Source organism: Rhea americana, unplaced genomic scaffold, assembly GCF_003343005.1.
Source record: "Rhea americana isolate MKP2758 unplaced genomic scaffold, rheAme1 scaffold_35, whole genome shotgun sequence".
NCBI classification, from domain to species: domain Eukaryota; kingdom Metazoa; phylum Chordata; class Aves; order Rheiformes; family Rheidae; genus Rhea; species Rhea americana.
Window position 1 is genome coordinate 1,125,355 of NW_028186479.1, and position 20,179 is coordinate 1,145,533.

Here is a 20,179-nt window from a genome sequence, read left to right on the forward strand (position 1 = left end):
GTTTATGTGGTACCTTCCAATAGCTTAATTTTACCACGGTTGGCATACCTGTCCATCTCATAACCCCACGACCCAGCTAGGAAACACAGGGGAGAAGGCAGCCTAGCTGGGTTGCTTCCTCCGTCGCTTTCCCACGTCAGCCCTCGCCTCTCCCTGCCTGGGGACTCCTGACGGCTGCCGGCCGCGGGAAGCGGGCGAGAAGCGGCTCGCCCAGCGCGGGCTCCTCTCAGGGGCGAGGGCCTGCGCCGCCCGGCGCGGCYCTCAGCGCAGGGACAGCCCCGGCGGCCGCCACAAGGGGGGCCCCGGCCGCTCGCTTCGCCCCACTCACGGCGCGGCCCGCGAATCCCCCGGCGCGGCCTCCACTCCTCGTCCGGCTGCGGCGGCGCCACGAACGCACCGCAGCCAATCGTATCGCCCCTTTTAGAGACAGCTGGGCTCGCCACCCAATCGCGAGCTCCCGTGCGCCGCGGCGCGCCCGCACTCTGGCGACCGGTAACGCCGCGTGCGTTGCCATGGGCGCGGGAACGCTCCGCAGCGCCCCGCCCCCCGCCCGCGGCTCTGCGCGCAGCCACGTCCCGCCCCGCGCCGGGCACCCGGCCCGGGGGCGCCGTCCGTCGGCTGGGAGAAACGAACAGAAAGAGCCCCACGCACTACAGTTCAGATTTTTATTACTTGTATGGACTCCCGGAAACATTACAAAAGATAATTTTCCTTCTGCCAATAATTAAAACACTTAACAAAAGGCTGGATCTTTCACATTGAAGACAAGTCTGAGATCTGTGGTTTCTGTATAAACTGAATATTAATTCTGCATTTGGAATAAAGTTTTAATTTACTTTGGATTGTGTTGTAACGTAAGAAAACATCATTGTAATTAGAAAAGCAGTAATAAAACATTCAAACCGTACAATGTAATCATTTCAAATAATCAATATTAAAATCAAAATTGTGGTTCAGCTAAAGATGCGGAACACTGGAAGACACGTTTGCACAGAAGTGCATCAGCAACAACAAAAAAAACCCTACAAACAATGTGTCTTCTCTTGCCAATAAAGCATTATTTAGAAAAGTCTTTATTTTCAACTCATTATTCCAAATCAGTGTCAACAGGTACTAAATTCAATACGAAAGCGTCTTTAGATTAAGTTCAATTCCAACTAAAATTTTCTACAGTTTATGATTTCACTAAAAAAGTTACAAAATAAAATAGATTTAAAATTACTAAGCATTTTGCTTTATAGTACTACTTTTACACTGACTCAAAGCTGTGTGCATCTAGTCTTAAATTTGCTGTAAAATAAATTACTGTTGGTATAAACAAAATATTTCACACATTTGTACTGTACTTCATAGTGAATTTGACCTAGATGAGTAATTAAAACATTACTGATCAAAGAAAAAAAAATCTAAAAATCGTGTGATGTTCATCTAACAGACTACATTTGTGAACTGAAAATCATGAACCATTTAACCTTATGATTTATATAACATGTACAAAATAACCCCTTTAAAATGGAGCAGGCTCTCTTACATTACACCTATTCATTAGACATAYATTTTACAGCATGTTGAACCTGCCTTTGCAAAGGGTACAAATTAGTAAGCTAAAGAGAGACGTAGGTGAAGCAAATGAAAAGTTACAGGAGAACTTTGATTAAACATAGACGAAAACGGCCAATACATTTAGCTGGAAATCCCCACTAGGGCACTGAATTCTACCTTATTAAGTATTATAACGATAAATTTGGCAATTTAGAACATTTCACTAAGTCATACAAGATATTGGAATACAGMTGCAAATTTAAAGTAGGAAGAAAATATAATTAACTTGGGCATACGTAAACAGGATAAAGTGTCATTGTAATACATACGAAAAATACTAAGAATGAGTTTTGTAGAACAATTTAAACATGAGACTGCATTTTAAGTGAAATATTTTCAAAGATAATTTAAATGGAGTGGTCAAAATTAAGACTTACACTTCATGTAAACATTCATCTTTATAAATAAAGGGAAGGTGAGGGAAAAGGCAGGGAGAGAGGGGAAGGAGAGGAGAGGAGAGGAGAGAAGGGAGGAAAAAGGAGAGGAGAAAAACAACTTCCTGAGGCGGCTCTGCAGCCAGATACACAGTAGCACTAAGCTCCATTCTGGGAAACCAAGGCATCTAACAAAAGTGCAGGGCTGTTTATTTTCCTCTAACTGTTGGAATAGAAATATATTGGCTTAATTTTTATAGGGCCTAACCCCTGGGTTAAAATCAGTGCACAGCAACTACCACTGCTCTTTTGTGCCCATTAAGGCAAAATGTTTATCTAGATACAGTAAACTACATCCTCAGTTGTTTTACTTTATTACTATGCATGATTTTAAAGCATAGGAGGAGTAAAATGAGCAGCAAATCACTCAACCATGGACTACCGCTCGTTTTTTATGCACTTAATACAAGGTCTTATTCTATTTAGGGGGACGGGGGTGCAAGTATAGCATGCTACTAACCAACAGCAATAAAACTGAGGGACACTGTAAACTGCTTTGCAAGTCATTGTATTTCTAGCACCGATAAAACTACGTACACAATTACAATTAAAGAAATACTGTGATTAGACTAGGTGTAGGGAGAGGGAGAGGGTATTTTTCTTTTTACAAACTTTTCTAGAGAAATACCCACTTCCTGTAATATTGCCCAAAATTTAATCTGTCAGAAGTGGAAGCCAAATCAAAGTGTGGAACATCAGGGAAGCTTGATTTCTGGCATTGCAGAGTTTAAAAAAACTATGAGGCTTGTAACAACTGCTTGGGTCTTCAGAAAATGTTGTAGGGCTGTGAACATTAAGTACATATATATTATTGCAAGACAGATATGAAAGTAATGCATTGATTATTATTATGGATAATGCTGTGTAAACTGCAGAAATATTATTTTCATCCTTGGATTCAGTAAGAGCTACTTAGTAGTCAACAACAGACTGCAGATGTGATGCTGCAGATGGGTWTTTTTTTTTTTTTTTTAATAATGCAAGTTTTAGGAAACTATCACAGTATCACTGCATCTCAGTTTAACTAGTGGCGAAAAGTGGCTATTTTATGAAAAAGCACGTATTCAAGCTAAGGCACAAGCTACACTGATATCTAAGAACAAAGAAATGCTTACACAGCATTATTCAAATCGGTAATGCAGACCTCACTTGCAATTTTTCCCTGACCTGAGCCTCTGTTACAACAGTTTGGATAGCACTATTCATATTGCTCTAAACCTACTTTCAGTAAATTATCTTCTCAGAATTCACCAAAAAAAGTAAAACATTATTCCATTATGTTTTGATCAAAGGAAATGGTAGCAGTCTATGTAACTTAAATGCTACTTCTAATATTTCCATGTATTCCCACTGATTGCTATATGTTTGTAGCATGAATTACCTTCTCTCCAAATGACACTTGGCTGAAAAGCATCAAAACTCCACCTCAGGTGGTATTTTCAGATGAACTCTGCCCTCCTCCAAAATCTTTTCAAGATTGAGAATTTTACCATGTTGTTCATGGTAAAACCCTCCACTTCGCTGAAAGAAAAATTAATCTAACAGTATCTTCCATTTTTAAGTGAGCATGGATCATGATTAAAGCCAGAAAGGGCTAGCAGAAGTTCAGATTGTAGAGATCATTTCAGGAATTAAAGMCAAAAAACTAAGGTGTAAGGCAAAAAATACCAATAATGAAAACTGCAGCAGGTAAGTGAACAAGACTGATTTTTACATAGAAGTTCTTTCAAATATTAGAATGCTAACATTAGAACTTGCAGGTGGTGTAATACAAACGCACGCACTGATTGCATTTTCATTAAACAATTTAAGTGAGCCCCCCAAAAATCCCATTTACTTTAATAAATCAATATTTATTTTTTCAATTTGTCTTACATGATAAAAATTTACGCTAATTAAAATAAATAGAATGTTTAAAAATAGGTTGGTGTGCTATCATATATGCCCTTTACAATGGAGAGGATCAGAACTGTAAACACAAAGCAATTTGTAATCCATAAAACAATACTGGTCATAAACCTGTTACAGAATTATAACCAACTACAGCTAATCTAATCAAATACACAGTAAGTTTAAAAATGAATTAAGTGAGAAAAATGTTTTGAGGAGGACATGAAATACTCGAAAGTTTCAGTTTACAGCTGAGCAAATCAAACTTTCAAAGGCAATGCAAAACGTAAATAAAACCAGGAAGAAAATAATTCAAGACAACTAGTGTAGTATGTATAAATTTCTATATACCGAATTTCTGCCTGTAAATCCAATTCATGTTGTTTAAACATGGAGTTTCCAGAATGCCAAATACTGACTTGGGGCTGTAACTACAGTTACTGCACCTGTACTACTGCTCGGTGATAATGAGGAAAAAAAAAGAGTGGACTTAAAAANAAAAAAAAAAAAAAAAAAAAAAAAAAAGTAACAGAACAGGATATTTAAAATCATGAGTGGATTAAAAAAAGTATCAGAACAAGATACTTTATATATAGTCTAAGGATTAATCACCTGACTTAGAGCTCTAGGCCACTTCTATGTGAGTGACAGAATCCAAAAAAATATTAGCATGTAGTGGAGACATAAAACAGTAGTTCATGTTAACAGCACATCAATATTCATTCCATGAATTCACAAAAAAACGTGTTTACCCTGCAAAAAACACGCAGTAACTGTCTGCATGGAAAATAAACTTCTGTAACACACGTTATAAACACAGAGGTATTGCAAAATTCTAAGCAACATGGATCAGTTATCAGCAGCAAAAGCTGATTTAACTTTTTATGCACATAATGATTATTGAAAAGAATAAGCATTCATTACAATCTTCCTATTTAAAAATGAAAATAAAATTTCCAATAAAATAAATATCTGAAGTGTGATTACCACTCATCTTTTTGTAAGAAAATCTTCTCCTTATGTAAGCATATCTACAGTGCCCTAAACAATGGTAGAATTAAATATGTGTTACTCAGACTCGGAAATCACACTTCAGTGGTATGATAGCCTAAAGCTTTTTTATATATATACACCTATATATGTATATATAATAGGTATATATATATATTTTTGCGTACACACACATACATATACACACACACACACACAGAGAGAAACACACAAAATTCCCCTTGGTTCAGTTCTATAAAGATGTTTCAGCATCCACATATTTCACAACAGGTGCATCTTCCATATTTATTTTCACACTTTCCGGCTTCTCAGGGCTGTTGAAAGCAAAGATGAACATTTAAGGTTTGGTTCACTTTAATGAAGGTTAATTTTGAAACATTTTATACTTAATGGTCAATATTCAAAGTATTTATGTAAGGATACTTTTATGATTACATATTTCTGTTACATTCTACAGTGTTAAATACTATTCACCTACTTAGGGATACACACACACACACACACACACACTCAACAATGGCTTATGCAAGGAGACACAGGAATATCCCAAGGTAGCTACAGAAAAGTAGAAGAGAAATTGGAATGTCTTAAGAGGTAAGATTTCTCGGCAGGCATTTTAGAAGACATGTCTGTGGAGCTTTTCTTAAAAGAAAAAATGTATTAGGAATCCATGTAAAAAATATCCTGGCATTCTGTAAAAGATGTGTTGTAGACTGTCTACAGAGACCAGGCATACTTGCAAAACGTGACAAATGGAAGAGGGGGAAACAAAAAGTTGTCTAGGTAAGATGGGAAAAAACAACAAAGAACAAAATACAGAAGTGGTTAAGACTGTTAAGGAGTAATGCCAACTCATGTGATATAGTGTCTGAAATTCCAGAAAACATTGTTTGCTTCAAACAACATCCTATTTGAAATCTATGAATCTGAAGATAGCAGTGACTACAGAATCTTCCTGCAGCATCAAACTCATACCCACACTAACAAGTGAAGATTGTTACACAGAAAAACCTTAACAGAACCGAGATGAAAAATTCTACTGGGGAATGCTTTTGATTGAGAACTGGTGACATCTTTAAGTCTCACCAGTGGATCACAAAAAACATGACACATTAGACTTCTGACCAGTTCATTTGTGCTGCATATAATTCTACACTAACTTAATCTACTCAAAAAACATGAAAGCGCAAGATGAAGTTGCACAAACTTCTAAATGTCTGGAAATTAAATCTAAAAATTTGACTTCACCTAGGAAGGACATCATAGGTCTGTATTTCTTCAAGCCATACACACACAGTAACTATCAGATATTGTACAAAAAGCCTCCAGAAACTCTGTAACAGGCTTCTCAAACAAATATGAATGAGAATAAGCAAATAAAATACACAAATGCACACAAGCTGTTATCAAGCCTCCTGAGAGACRAGTTCACATGGTACTCAAGGCTGTGTGTGTGTGGGGGGGGGGTTTATTTATTTAAAAAGTTCAAGATAGTACAATCTGAAGGTTCACTGAAGTGTTTCACTGTGCCTATATGAATTACTCTTTTCAGCTCTTCCTATGACAGTACTTGAAGTCCTCTTCACGTCCCCTACTTCACTCTTGTTTACCTACTATCTGGACAAAATAAAACACATTTCCATGCCTAGTTTGGAGATATGCACATGCTGAATAAACAGGTGGTATACAAGTGCTAAGCAGCCAGTCACCAACACTGCTTCCATGAAGCCAGCTAAATAATACCTAAAAGCTTGGACAATTTCAGATGCAACTCCCTCACTCCCACTTCTCTTCCACTGAGGTTTAAATTTACGCAAATTTAACAACTTAAATGGACAACTTAAGTCTCTCTAAAAAATGTCCTCCTCTAACAGACTTAACTGAAAGGGACCAACTAAAAAGACGATGATTCAGGTACAAACAGGAGGATCGCTAAGCTTCATTTTCCTGGACAACCAGGTCAATTCTCCTCCTCTTCCCCCTGAAAACACTACTAAGTAATCACTAGTTGGACTATTGCAGCAGTCCACAGACAGAGGTCCCTGCAAAATACAAATCTTCAGGAAGCTGGGGACTTCACATATGAATGTTCAGGATTTGTTTTGCTCCCTTTGATAGATTCAGCTAGACAGCTAAGAAGCTAGGACAGAATAACACGATGATTCACTGAATGAAGAATTTCTGAGAAAAAGGCTGACAGCTATCATAGATAATGGCCAGCTGCAGGAAAAGTTTATAGCTCCAAAGGCTCTTAACTTGTCCAACACTTCATGCAAGTGTTTTTCATTTCCAGGAAAGATAATATTCAAGTCAGGTTTAATTTTGAAGGTTTAGAAATCAGCTGGGGTTGGGGGGAGGGGCAGATCCTTAGGAAAACAAAGCAGCAGTGAAATTCCCATTGGCATTTCTAATATTCAGGATCAAACAGTTCCCATGCTTATAAACATTTTAGTAAAGCTTTTAGAAACACTAAACCTATCAGAGTGGCATGCAACTGTATTAAGCAAATAAATAATAACTTTAAATAATAAGAATTCCCTGCAGATGATGTTTAAAACTTCATGATAAAGAAAAATGAAGTTTAAATGCAAGATCCTTGAAAGTAAAATATCAATACAAGTTTACCAACTATGTACGATCACTGAGATACATTTCAAGAAAAATGAGCACAACTATCATTTGCTAAAAACAAAACTGTCGTTAGAAGATGTGTGAGTAATTATAGCTACCTCAGGTTAGCTCTGGTTACTTTGGCATTCTCAGTACTCATGGCAAGAGCCTTCCACTGTGCAGTTTTGGCCATTTCGTCTGATATGTTTACAACTGAAGGATCAACACTAAAGAACAAACATACTTTCTGGTTAGTATTCAATACTTTGCAATAGCATTATATTTTTTATCACTCATTGTTTACATCAGTTGTGCCTTCTTTTAACATTTACGCAGCCACAAGTTGAATTCACCTCTTAAAGATACTTAAACAAAAAWTTTAACACTTAACTCACTAGCACTGTCTTCATAACATAGCATCTTAGAACAGTTTTCCATGTAGGTATCATAAAGACACTGAATGAACGAGATTTGAGTATCTCATTTCCAAATTATCCTGCAACTTAAAATTGAGTGTTCCAGAGTTACAAAATGAATCGTATTATTCTGCTAAGGTTTTCATAAATCACAATTACATTAAGCTGTTTCCAGAAAACAATCAAGGGGAAAAGAACGGATAGTTAATAAAAATTTTGAAACTGGTAACTGAATTAAGATTAACGGGTAATAAAAATACAGAAATCTCTATTTCTAGATATATTTCAAGGTTTTTCTATAGAGCCTTGCCAGCAAATTTTGAGCCCCTCCTCCTCACAGAGCCCTGCAGAAGCAAGCTTATCCTCACAGATTGTAAGCTTTCAGAAAGTATTACCCACTTTGCCCTCCGTATCTCTGTATGTAGACCAGCCTTAATGCGCTCATTGTAGACAGGCTTTCTGTCCTGCTCCACACTTAGGCTTACTAAATCCCCTCTCCATTGTGCAATCACTGTGTAAGAACTATTAGACAGTGTAGCCCAGTTCTCTGCCACTTTCTGTTTTGGGGAACCATTTGTGTTATAAATAACAGAAATGTTTCAAAGCCATTTTTATAAGGAATCCCACAAAATGCAAGACAGTATAATATATGGTAAATACACATGTATAAATACAGTTGATGAAATCATAGTTCTACTGGGAGAACAATTAGTCACTCTAAAGCAGGGTTAAACTTGCTCTTATAGTAGATGACAGAACTCAGCTAGAAAAATCTAACCCTGAAGTCTGCTTATTCCCAACTCAGATCAAAGCAGATCTAATACTCCTCTTGATCTATACAAAAGTCATTCTTTTACCTAGGAAAACTTACTGTTAGAGGCACAAAAAAAGGTGACAAGCTATTCATCTGTCACATCTCCCAGGGCATACTGAACACCAGAATACCTGAAAACTAAGCTTAATACTTCTTTAGTAGGAAAACACATACAGAGACAAAATACCSTCTAGCCTTGGAGAAATATTCTATCATGGTAATTCCAGCACTTCCTTAGCTGCTGCTGAACTAGTACAGCAAAGCAGAGAAATCAGGGTAAAAAGGTTTCTCTGCAAGAGAAATGATAACCCCGTCCTCACTTTCAGAAAGTAAGTTCAAGTAAAAAAAGTCATCTGTTAACAAAATTGGTTTAGATTACATGGAAATTATGGACTTTAGTTGCTCTGACTTAGATAAGCCGAAGAATTGCACTCTCAGAGTCGATTTTAAAAATCCAAGTGGCTGGTAAAAACATGGCTCAACTGATGCTATTCAACCAATGTTGTTTAAAATCCAGCACTTCATGCACAGTAACACACAAGTATTCCATGAAAACTGACCAAAGCAGCTTCTTCACCTTGAGTACAGCTGGTCGAAATTGAGTCATCTGATCTGTTCAAGATGGTCATGTAAATTTATAATTAAGATGCAGTTTTAGAAAACACCACCACATACAAATGCTAGCACAGTACAATGAGAGATATCGTCAACTCTTTCTAATCATAGCTGAGTTACAAGCTTGGATGAAAGTTAATTCAACTCATACATGACCCATTTAATATAAAGCAAATTATGGCATGTCGTACAAAAACTCCTCTTAAAAGACCAACATGTTATTATACCTGTATTTTAGAGTTTTTACAGGAAAATCCAAGACATTGGCTTCTTCATATCGAAGGTGTACACTTTCGCTGTCCCCTGTCTGAAGCATTCTTTCTGCTTCCTGAAAATCCCAAATACAAAGTTTATAAAATTAATCATGCCCCAGAAATCAGCTTTTCCATAAAATTTATACAAGCTCTATTAAGAGTCAGCTAGCAGTTGACTTTAACTGTGTTTGTATGCACTGCAACAACAAAAGGGCCTTTACATAGTAAACAGTTTTATCATTAGTCTCAGCAGAGTCAAGATCTCTGCTCTACTTCATTGCTTTTCTCTCCTACCCATATATGCCTTCTAAACTAATTAAAAACTCAAAAATAAACTTAAAAAGTGTGAAAAAAGTTTGACTTTCCACTTTGCCTGCTAATTTTAATCACAAATAAGAGTCATAACTTAAAATAGTATCACTGAAACGGCGTATTTTCCTCCTCTTAAATGCCAGTAATGGTTACTCTAGAGCAGTAAATCTCATCAGTAAAGAATTTCAAAGTGTTTATTACATTTCAGTATAAAGTCATATTCTTGTGCCACTTAAAATTCTTTTAATTTCATGCTGTTGAGTATTTTGTAGTATTTACAATATACTTAGTTTGACCTTTTTTGTGGGAAAAAAAAAAAACAAAACAAAGCAAAGCAAAACACTTACTGCTTTTTCCTTTTTCTTCTTGTCATCTTCTTTTTTCTTTTTACTTTCTGGCATAAGATCATCAAGCCAGCTAAGCTCTCTTTTGGTGAAACACAAATCCATGAGCTTGCGAATGAACACTAATGCTAGAACCTTAAGGGAACCATAAACGGAATTTATGTTAAACTATTTAAATGAATAAACATGCACACACATTTTCAATTTATTCAGTATCTTTAACTAAAGACCTTTCTTGTAGTACCAGTTTTATCTTACTACACAGTTAAATCATTTTCGGTTTCTGTAGCTATTCACAACCAAATTGCTTACTTTCAGGGAACGAAAAGCCTTTGTGTTTCAAAAGTGAACAGCTTATTGCAGAAGTTCTCCTTTCTTTCTCAATCCCTTTCCTAAGGTAGCAAATATGTTCTGAAAATATCTCAGATGATGCATATGCTCTTCAAAAATGCATAACTTACCATCATAGGGAAAACAACAGCAGCTGCAGAGGCTTTAATCACCCACAACAAAACTAGACAAGTGAGCTGAATAACTGTAAAGATATGGACCTTCCACAGTGGCACATAACGTAGATATATCAGGTCAGGTTGATGTTTGGCAGGCATTCCAAACAGCTTTATACGGTCAAAAAACTGCGTGAAAAACAAAATCACCCTTCAGTTAATGATCTCTCCTCCCCTTGAAGGCAAGAAAAACATTTTGGGGAGATACCAGCAGCAGATATTAATCCCAACTAAAACTCTAATGAAGGACATTGAAAATGTAGGGAGGCRCAGGAAGGAAGCAGTGTTAAGTGGCTGTAATTCTAACATCACTTCTTCAACGTTTGAGAATACTTCAGAGATTTGCTGCTCAGCTAAACTACTGTAATAATAAACACAAAAGAACTAAGAACTGAAAGCACAGTATGGCAAGAACAAACATCTGAATATGACACTAAGAAATGATTTTACATCCTACTCTGACAGTATGAGCTAAATTACAAGCTCATGTAAAATAATGTGTTGAATGTGAATCAAAAGTTTCCCTTTMTCTTAGTGTTATGCAAAAGCAAACTGTTCAATAAAAATAATTTTACCTGAATGCCTTTTAATGAAGATACTCCCATGTAAAGAAAGACACCATACAAAACTGGCATTGGAATAAACTGTGGAGGAAAAAACCACACAATCACTTCTAGAATCAATACGGTATATAATATGTAAAGCAAATGAACTAAAATATTTTTGTTGTAGCTTTATTTTAACTGATATCAGTAAAAGCTGAGGCCCTTTATCTAGAGAATAAATGCAGCACTGAACAGCAAAAACATAGGGAGCTGGGGTAGGACCTACATCCCTCCCCGTGACCTATTAAGTTATCATCATGATTAAAATGTAATTCAGTCTTGACTGCCCATTCACTAGGTTTTCTAGATTGCAACCAAGATTTCTATTAATGCTAAATGTGCTAGTTTATGTGGCTTTCTCCTAGAAATTGGATTATCAACTTCATGAAACTACAATATAAAGATTACTTTTGATCAGTGTATCTGGCATTTCCAGAGCAAATGAAACAAAAAGAAACCACATCTACTGAGCTATGAAATTCTGCCAATTATTCAAGGCTAAATTTTGCTCCAGTAAGAACATCAATTTAAATTTTACTAAGATAATGAGGTTGTCCATTGATTTCAGTGATACTTGCATCAAGCCTTTGCATGCAAAGCTGACTTTGCTCCTGAATTCAAGTTCTAAATATATAAAGGACAAGATATAATTGGAAATCTTAAGAAAAACTGCTGTAATCAAGCCTGAACAAAGGCTTTTACTGCAACTTAACTAACCTGGAATAAAATTATGCCTTAGGCATTCACTATTATGTGTGTGTGCGCATGTGTACATACGCATACACACACACACATATAAAAACGTGTGTATGTGTATATATACACAATATAAATAAAATATATAAAACCAACGTCTTCACTACGAGCTATATAATTTGACACATTTAGCTTTTCATTAGCATCAACTTTACTGCATTATATCAGCACATATCCATACATGGAACAAAACCACAGCACCCTAGAGATGCAAGATTTTCTTCACCTTTCTTCCTTCTTTTGAACAATGTTAGCTATTCACATTGAAAAAGGAAAATATTTCATAAAGAAAGAATACTCAATAATACCATTTCTATTGGTTCCCTAAGAAATGAATGTAATAGCTTCCAGGAATCAACTGTTAAAATGTGAAAGAAGCATTAGACTTCAGAACCTTTCCTTCACCTTTCATTTTTAAGCAACAATAACTCTGCATTCCCGGGTTTGCTTCTGATTGGGTCCATTACACTGCTTAGCTCCTGGTAGCTTTTCTAAGAGAGATCATCCAGCCTAAATATTTATAACTTCTATTGCCTTATTGTTCAGACCTTTACATCCTTTAACATACATAAATGTCCAACTACGAAGAACTTAAAATACGTAGGTCTAATTACTAATTTAAAGGTAGTTGTTTCATAGAGCTATTCCTTCCTATTGCCTAAACTCTAATGTCCATTAGAAGCTACCTTTTTGTAAAAGGACTTGTGACTTATCTTAAAAGCCCTATTACAAAATTCTTTAAAGGTACTAGTAATTATGCATTCTAAGTTGTATCTGCTATTTTGGCAATGAAGAGACAGTATTTTCCATTTCCCATTTTAACTATATGGAGTTTGCAGAGCAAAGCAGAAGTGAGATTGATTTTACTCAAATCTGAGCAAAAAACCAACTAAACTGGTGGATTTTATTTCAGTAAAATCTTCTGAAAGGCATTATGGATATACATTTACAAAGCATAAGCAGAGGCCCTAATTTGACTTGCAGAATCTCTGTTACGTGTAACGTTGTGCAAGATAAGCCTGAACTTTAAATCTCAAAGTGAGTTTACAGAGCTAGTAGATACAAGAATTAGAAGTGAATAACATCATTTCTGACGCTCACTTTAACTATTTTTTGTTTTTATTTTGCTACTATATATTACTTCCATTTGCATAACTTCATAGCTTTACCACAGTCCTGTTCTCTCTCAGTATATGCACCCACACTAAAACTACTACAACTATATAAGCTAACATGAACTTGGGAAACTAAAAATTGCTAACAAGAAAAATCAAGTAAAATGGATAAAGATTGCTTTCTTCACTATTCACTACATACCTAGCTTATTCAGATTTAATATTGCTTCCATCATTTCTTTTCAATTAACATTTGCTGATAAAAAGGCAATTTGAGAATGAGTCTGCGAGTATTTTACTTAATGTATTAGAGTTCGCTAACATTATGAAATACTAAAACATAATATCAAAATAAAAAGCGCAAAGCAAGCGTAAATATTTTTGCAAAAACTCTTTTACCTTTAACACAGAGGTCATGAACACTGACAGCCCCATCAGGACAAAAATCATCAATCCTGTCACTCTCTGCTCACGGATTCCCAAAAATTTTGGTTGCTCTCCTGGGGCAGAGCATTCGGACTCTACTTTCAGGCTGTTAACATGACTTATAGACAGGACAGTTGCAGCAACAAACCACGGTAAGCCCATGATGGAACATATGCCCAACATAACACCAACCATAAGCAGATCAAGATGATAACCACAGCCTTTCTGTAAAATTAAGCAAAGTAGTAACTCGCTTTATGAACTTTTACACAATGAAATATGTATCACTTAGTAGGTAAATATCACGATTAAAAAAGCTGGAGATTTTGAGAGTGTCCACAAAATAACATCTGTTATTTATTAGTAAATAAGGGTATCTATTTAGTGGCCATTTGTAATGTTTCACAGACTTACAGAATTAATCTAACTTAAAACTGACTTACTCAAGATTAGTTTAGAGCTTTTTATAAAATGAACAGAATTACCTTCAGCTTATGCTCTTTTCTGTTTATAATAACAGCTGTTATTTGTTGATCCATGAAAATGAGAATGGTACAGAGTAAAGCAGGAACAGCAGCTATCAAGAGCGTCCACCAAGGATTGCCTCCAAGAGGATCTATGAACCACCCTCGGTCTTTTCGAGTAGGCTGAAAAACAAACATCAAAAATAAGAATGAATTCACAAAAATAAAAGGGAGATTTTATTGCTACAGATGTTAGCTACAATGAACAGATCCACCCAGTTCAGATTACCAAAACTTTTCCTTTGAGAATCTCTTAATTAAGTGTTCTTAAAAATGGCTTTGCCCAAAAGACTGATTAGCTGTTTGATGTGAATGTGATGTTCATGGGGAAAAGATTATCAGTCCATGCCATTCCTTGATTTTGCACATCCCCACAAAGAAATACCTCCTWTTCAGTCATATTAGAATATAAAGCAATCTTCTGTCAGATGAGATGTGCACTCAAAATAAATAGGGAAGTTACTTCAGTATCTACATTGTAAGTCAAAAAAAAAAGTATTTTTGTTTCTATGCAACTCCACTATTCTATTGTCTATGAAATTTCAAGTATTTAAAAATTTAATTTTTTTTAAAGTCTTTATTTCTTACTTCAAACTTCTCTGGAACATGAAGCTTCGGAGACGGTACTCCTACAAGATAGTCAATCAAAACCATGATTACTATGGTCAGAAATACTGCAAAGTCACTGATGGTAGAACGTACCTATAAAGAAAAGACCTTTGTTAAYACTTGTTTTTCATCATTATAATTTACATATAGTGAAAGAAGTTTTCTCCACTATAAACAGTATTTAAAGTCTATTTATATTATACACTAGACCACTGAACATTATGTTTTCTCACTTTATTTTTAAAAATTTAAACTACCTGCCAGCAAAGCTTARACTTGCAGAGTATTTTGAACTACTGTTCACCTAATAGTCTCATTCAAAGTGATCTCTACGAGAAGCAAATTACTTCAAATTAATTCCTTCATCTTCATTTATTTGGTTGTCTTAGCTATACTGGGAGGCTGCGCCATCACAGCTGGTCTCTTGTAGCTTAATTCAGTGCTACCATTTTCCTTTCGTTTGATGTTTAATTGATATGAGGGGTATACTGTGCAACAGATWCAGATTATGGAAGGTGACTCTAAGAAATATTTCGAACATGTTGTGGGTATAGCTTTACGTTCAGAGATGATTTTCCACTTTATTTTGGCTAGCAGAAATAGTGTAAATCAATTCAAGGACCATCATTTTATGAGCCCCTATAAGGAAAAGTAATTCCTTGAGAAACAGTGCAGAACCAATCAGACATTACCAGTCTGGAGAAAGCAGTCAGCATTTTGTACTAGTAGTAGGTGAGGAACACTGTGGGAATACAGTCATTCCAGATTATACTTGACAATATCCCATATAGAAAAATAGATATGCTGAGGTGTCTCAATATTTGGAACATCTCATTAGAACTATAGGAAAGAAGATGGTAAGCACTGAATTTTCAGCAGCCAATTTCATTACTCTAATGCCTGATTTTTCACAGTCATTCACTAATTTTTTGTTTTAAATTTCTTTTCATGTCTTAAAAAGAAATGTGGTCATACTCATAATACAAAATTTTGAGAGAGAATAAAAAAATTCCATGTACACAAAAAAGTTTATCTCAAAAGAACAATTACCTCTAGTYAGAATTACCTTAGTTGGGAAATAGCGTTTGGTCTTGAATTGCTTAAGAAAAGAGGAGAGGAAAAATGTTGTAAAGAACAATATGACAGACCAGAAGAGAACATCTGGAATATATGGTCCATGATGACCACAAGCTGATCCATGAAACACACCATGAAATTCCAAACATTCCTGCAAGGAGAAAAACCTCATTAAACTTCTAGTCTTTGAAATAGATTCAAGCAACCTAGCTTGTAATGTTTCAGTATAAATCACATCTGAAAAATATTTAAGTGCCAAAGATCTGTGTGCTGTTGGTTCCAAAAGAATCACAACAGCCACCACTGATAGTTCAGGACCCCAAAATGTTAGCAGGTGCCCCAACAGGGAGCAACTTGCTTATATTCACCTGATTTGTCTTATTTCTCAAAGCATAACAACATTGAATGTTGTAAATAAAGTCAAAGACTAAGTCCAGGAAAATTACACCATCCAACATTAACTCTCAAGATGATGAAGATAAAAACGAGCTCTCCCCAGTTTCTCTCACCTCTTTATTCTTGGTTTTGCTTTGTGTTGATACAGATGATGAAGAAACAGATTCTTACAAGGTAAGATTAACCCAACAGAATGGTAAGAAATTAATTGCTAGAGAAGTAGTAAARCATTCTAAATATCAAATCTGAATGAAAAAAAAAAACCCAGCTCAATGAAGTGCAAAGCAAAGAATTAAAGCAGACACTTAAGAGTACAAAGGAAGAACAAGCCAATAAATCAAAGAATTAGAAAGAGTATATCCACAGCCTCGGTCTTTAAACAGACTAATTAATCAAAAATTTACTGTATGAAAAAAAATCTCCCATTAAACAATCAACTTTGATTCTAAACACCACCAAATCTTGGACCACCTCTATCTCTCTAAGAGAATGAAAAGTTATATAGATGTTATACGCAAGTGAGAAAAAGTTCATGASAAACTGTCCTCCTGAGTGAGTATGGTAGACTAGGAAACATCAGTGGGACATAAACACTAAAGGAGCTAAAGAGAGAGAGAAAGAGACGGAGAGAGAGAACTATAAAATGTAAAATTTTACTGTGTAAATTGCTGTGTAAAAACACTTCTTGCTTTCCATGACTACAGATACCTAGAGTCTTTGACGCAAGAGGAGCCCATACACATATATCTTATTGCCATTTTAAATATCCTAAGATATCAAAAAAATCCATGTGAAGCTGGCAGATGCAATACAATCTACAGTAGATYCAAATCCTTCAAGATGCAGGTGCAGATCAGATGGGACATGCCAGGGCATTCAAAGGCCTGTAAATGTCTGCATTTAGGCAACTGAATTCCATCCAAGAACAACCAATCAGCAAAAAAAATGTTTCTTTCTGAAGGTCTTCAGCGCTACTTCCACGTGATAGCATTCCTCCTTTCCATTTACCCACAAAAATCAGGCTTTTTTTGTGAAATTTCCAGTACAGAAAGTAACATTTTAGGGTCTATTCTTTGAATAACACTCTCTTTCTTTTAATCTTCAGTTTTCCAACCCATTTTTTTCTTCCAATCAATTTTATATAGGCAGTTTCTCTCCTTCTCTTGTAATTTTATACTAATATCTAACATGAAACATGTCTGCAACCACACTTCTAACTTTAGATTCCATCTCTGCATCTTAAAAATATTTTACCCTTTCTTTTCAGCAAATTGAAGGAAGCAATCCCCCATTTATTCAGCTCAATATATTCATCTGCAGTTCAAAGACAACTGTTCCATCTGCCAGGATTAAAGYGGTTATCTCAAACAGCTATTTATGATATTAGTGTTCACTGACACGGACTCACTCATTGAATGTCCAATGATTGCAATTCTTCCAGCTTAACACATTGTGGGAGAAACAGAAGTGTTCAAAATAGAGTTTCAAAGAAATCAGCTGATGTTCAAATTGAGAAAGAACTTAATAATTAAAAAGACAAGACTGGTATTGTACAAGTTTGGGAGCTGTATTTTTTTTGGGGGGGGTGTTAACGCATTTTTTAAAGCTTTTAGATACTTACAGAAACTGTAAGGTTACTCCATGCTATAGTTCCCACAGACTTATTCATACTCTCCCACATCAGTAACGTTTCATTGCTAGGATTCTGAGGCTGAGAACACATGCACCTGAAAAAAAAAAGTAAATTCAGAACTTCATAAGGAGTGAAGTCCATTCTTGAACAAGTTCGCATTTAAGCACATAAAAGAATGTGCTGATGTGAAGTAATTTTTTTAAAACTTTAAAAGTTTAATGCAACATTCCATGAAATAAAAAGAGTAAATAGCCCTTCCTTATACGAAAGGAAATAGGATTTTAGAAAAAAAATAAAAAAGAAAAAGAAATCACTAGAAAGAATTACTGAACATAATATGGGATAAAAGCGGATTAAAGAAAATTGAGAGGAAAGTGTGCAAGGAACTTAGATTAAGACATACCAATTTTTATTTAAATGCATAGCATCATTAAATTGGAAAAAAGTAAGGAAGAACATTATAACAAATTCAAGTAGTGTGTCTGAAATTTGAGAAGGATGCTTCTCCCTTGTCTTTTTGCTCTTTAATTGGCTTGACGTAGTCAATTTCAGTTTCCCTACTCAGTCAGCTTTGAGTGCCATCAAAATCTACAGAAATACTAACAAAAAGCAGAAAATCTCCTATAAAAAGTTTTAAGACACTGTTATTTAGAATATTATAGACTACTTCATCAGAAAACAGTAATTTAAACTGTTTTAAACGATAGATTTTCACATATTCAGGAAGATACTGTCATTGTAGTACAAGTAAAAATCTTTTAAGGTCACAAACTTGAATTTTATTTAAAAATAAATAAATAAAAGGCTGAAATATACTGCATTAYTTGTTAAGATTTTTACATCATTGGACTACACCACCACAAGTATTTTTCTATGACTGTATACAAATTAAGATTTTAAGATTACAACAGCATACCATCCCATAATGAGTCAAAATTCATCTAGTCCCACCCATTTTACATCAAAATAAGCATGGAATAGAAAGATCTGAACTATCGTATTTAAAAATTTAGTGTAGACGACCCCATTTCAACAGTCGCTTTTCAAACAAGACATGTTGCTAGCCTCTACAAGTTTATGGATCTTCTGCTTCAYAGAATTTCAGTAGAGATAGACATTGATTTTATATTTGGCATGCCTTCTGATCTACATGTAACCAAAACTGGTCAGACTAAATTAAGACAACATTTGAGTATGTAGTAGGCTAACTGAAATTGTAAAAGCAAATATGTCTAAGATTTAAAATAATATGTCTAAGATTTAAAATAACAATAAAAAAATCTACATTTCAAAGTGTACCTACTACAATGGTTCTCAGACTTTCTGAGCTGCAGAACCCTTTGCGTCAGATAGGCTGACTCAAGTACACCTCGGTAAAAAGCGAACACGTTAAAAACTCTTTTAGTAGGATATTGTTTTCAAGTAAAGCTATTTGAGTACCCCAAACTGTAAGCTTAACATGTAAGTATTTATATAAAGGAAAAGAATCAGATAATAAAGCAAGAAATCAGATGAAAATCCTTTTTCCAGGAGATTCACCGATATTGAAAAACAGAAAGAAAACTGTGAAAGAGTAAACTTGCATGCTGATAGCATGAAGGGAGAGAAGAAAAAAGTATTAGAGAATAATGGCCAAAAAGTATCTAGATGTGCAAAGCACACTGCTGAGGGGATGTAAAAATATAAAATATCAAGTTTAGAAAGTATATATTCTCTCTTTATATTTTAATTCTAAAATAACTGCAAAAAGAATTAGGAAAAGATTGAAAAGCAATTATTCCTCTTATTCACAGAGGAATGAAAAGCAATACTCTGTAAAATCTAGCTGCAGACAAAGAATAACTTGAGAATCCTCAGAAAAGGAAGGGGTTACAGTAATAGGTATGATGGGGGGGGGAGAAGCATCTTTAATCATTGGACCAATGCAGTAACAAGAACCAGCTGCAGAAAGAGAGCTGACAGACAAATCTCTAAACAAACATAATAAGGATTAAGAATATCAGCAAGTAGGTAGTTGGAAATCCAAGGGAGAAAAAAAAAAAAAGAAAAAACAGGAAACGGAGTTGTATTTGAGATCGTCTTCTGGCTCTTTTAGCTGAAGATGTTTGTTCACTTCATTCCCCAAAGCAGGGGTGGGTAACACAACAAACAGGAATAATTTTGAAAGGTCAGATCTTCTACACTTTCCTGATAGAAAAAAAATGCAGAACAAAAACAAYAACAAAGCTGA

General features: G+C 35.3%; 1 protein-coding gene across 4 annotated transcripts in view; it reads right to left on the reverse strand.

Moving 5' to 3' along the window:
• Positions 1–651: 651 nt before the first annotated feature.
• SLC4A7 (solute carrier family 4 member 7) overlaps positions 652–20,179 on the reverse strand; it is a 72,395-nt gene continuing 52,867 nt past the window's right edge. For 3 of the 4 annotated variants that reach the window (XM_085311781.1, XM_085311779.1, XM_085311782.1), the window contains 11 exons: positions 17,938–18,043; positions 15,910–16,071; positions 14,823–14,936; positions 14,196–14,357; positions 13,684–13,935; positions 11,384–11,452; positions 10,764–10,937; positions 10,306–10,437; positions 9,620–9,720; positions 7,667–7,774; positions 652–5,251 (listed from right to left, as the gene is read on the reverse strand). In XM_085311781.1, coding sequence (XP_085167907.1) covers positions 5,170–5,251; positions 7,667–7,774; positions 9,620–9,720; positions 10,306–10,437; positions 10,764–10,937; positions 11,384–11,452; positions 13,684–13,935; positions 14,196–14,357; positions 14,823–14,936; positions 15,910–16,071; positions 17,938–18,043 — 1,462 coding nt within the window. In that variant the 3' untranslated portion in view covers positions 652–5,169. Of the gene's footprint in view, positions 5,252–7,666; positions 7,775–9,337; positions 9,390–9,619; positions 9,721–10,305; positions 10,438–10,763; positions 10,938–11,383; positions 11,453–13,683; positions 13,936–14,195; positions 14,358–14,822; positions 14,937–15,909; positions 16,072–17,937; positions 18,044–20,179 lie in introns of all 4 variants that reach the window. The other variant, XM_085311780.1, reaches the window with a different exon arrangement.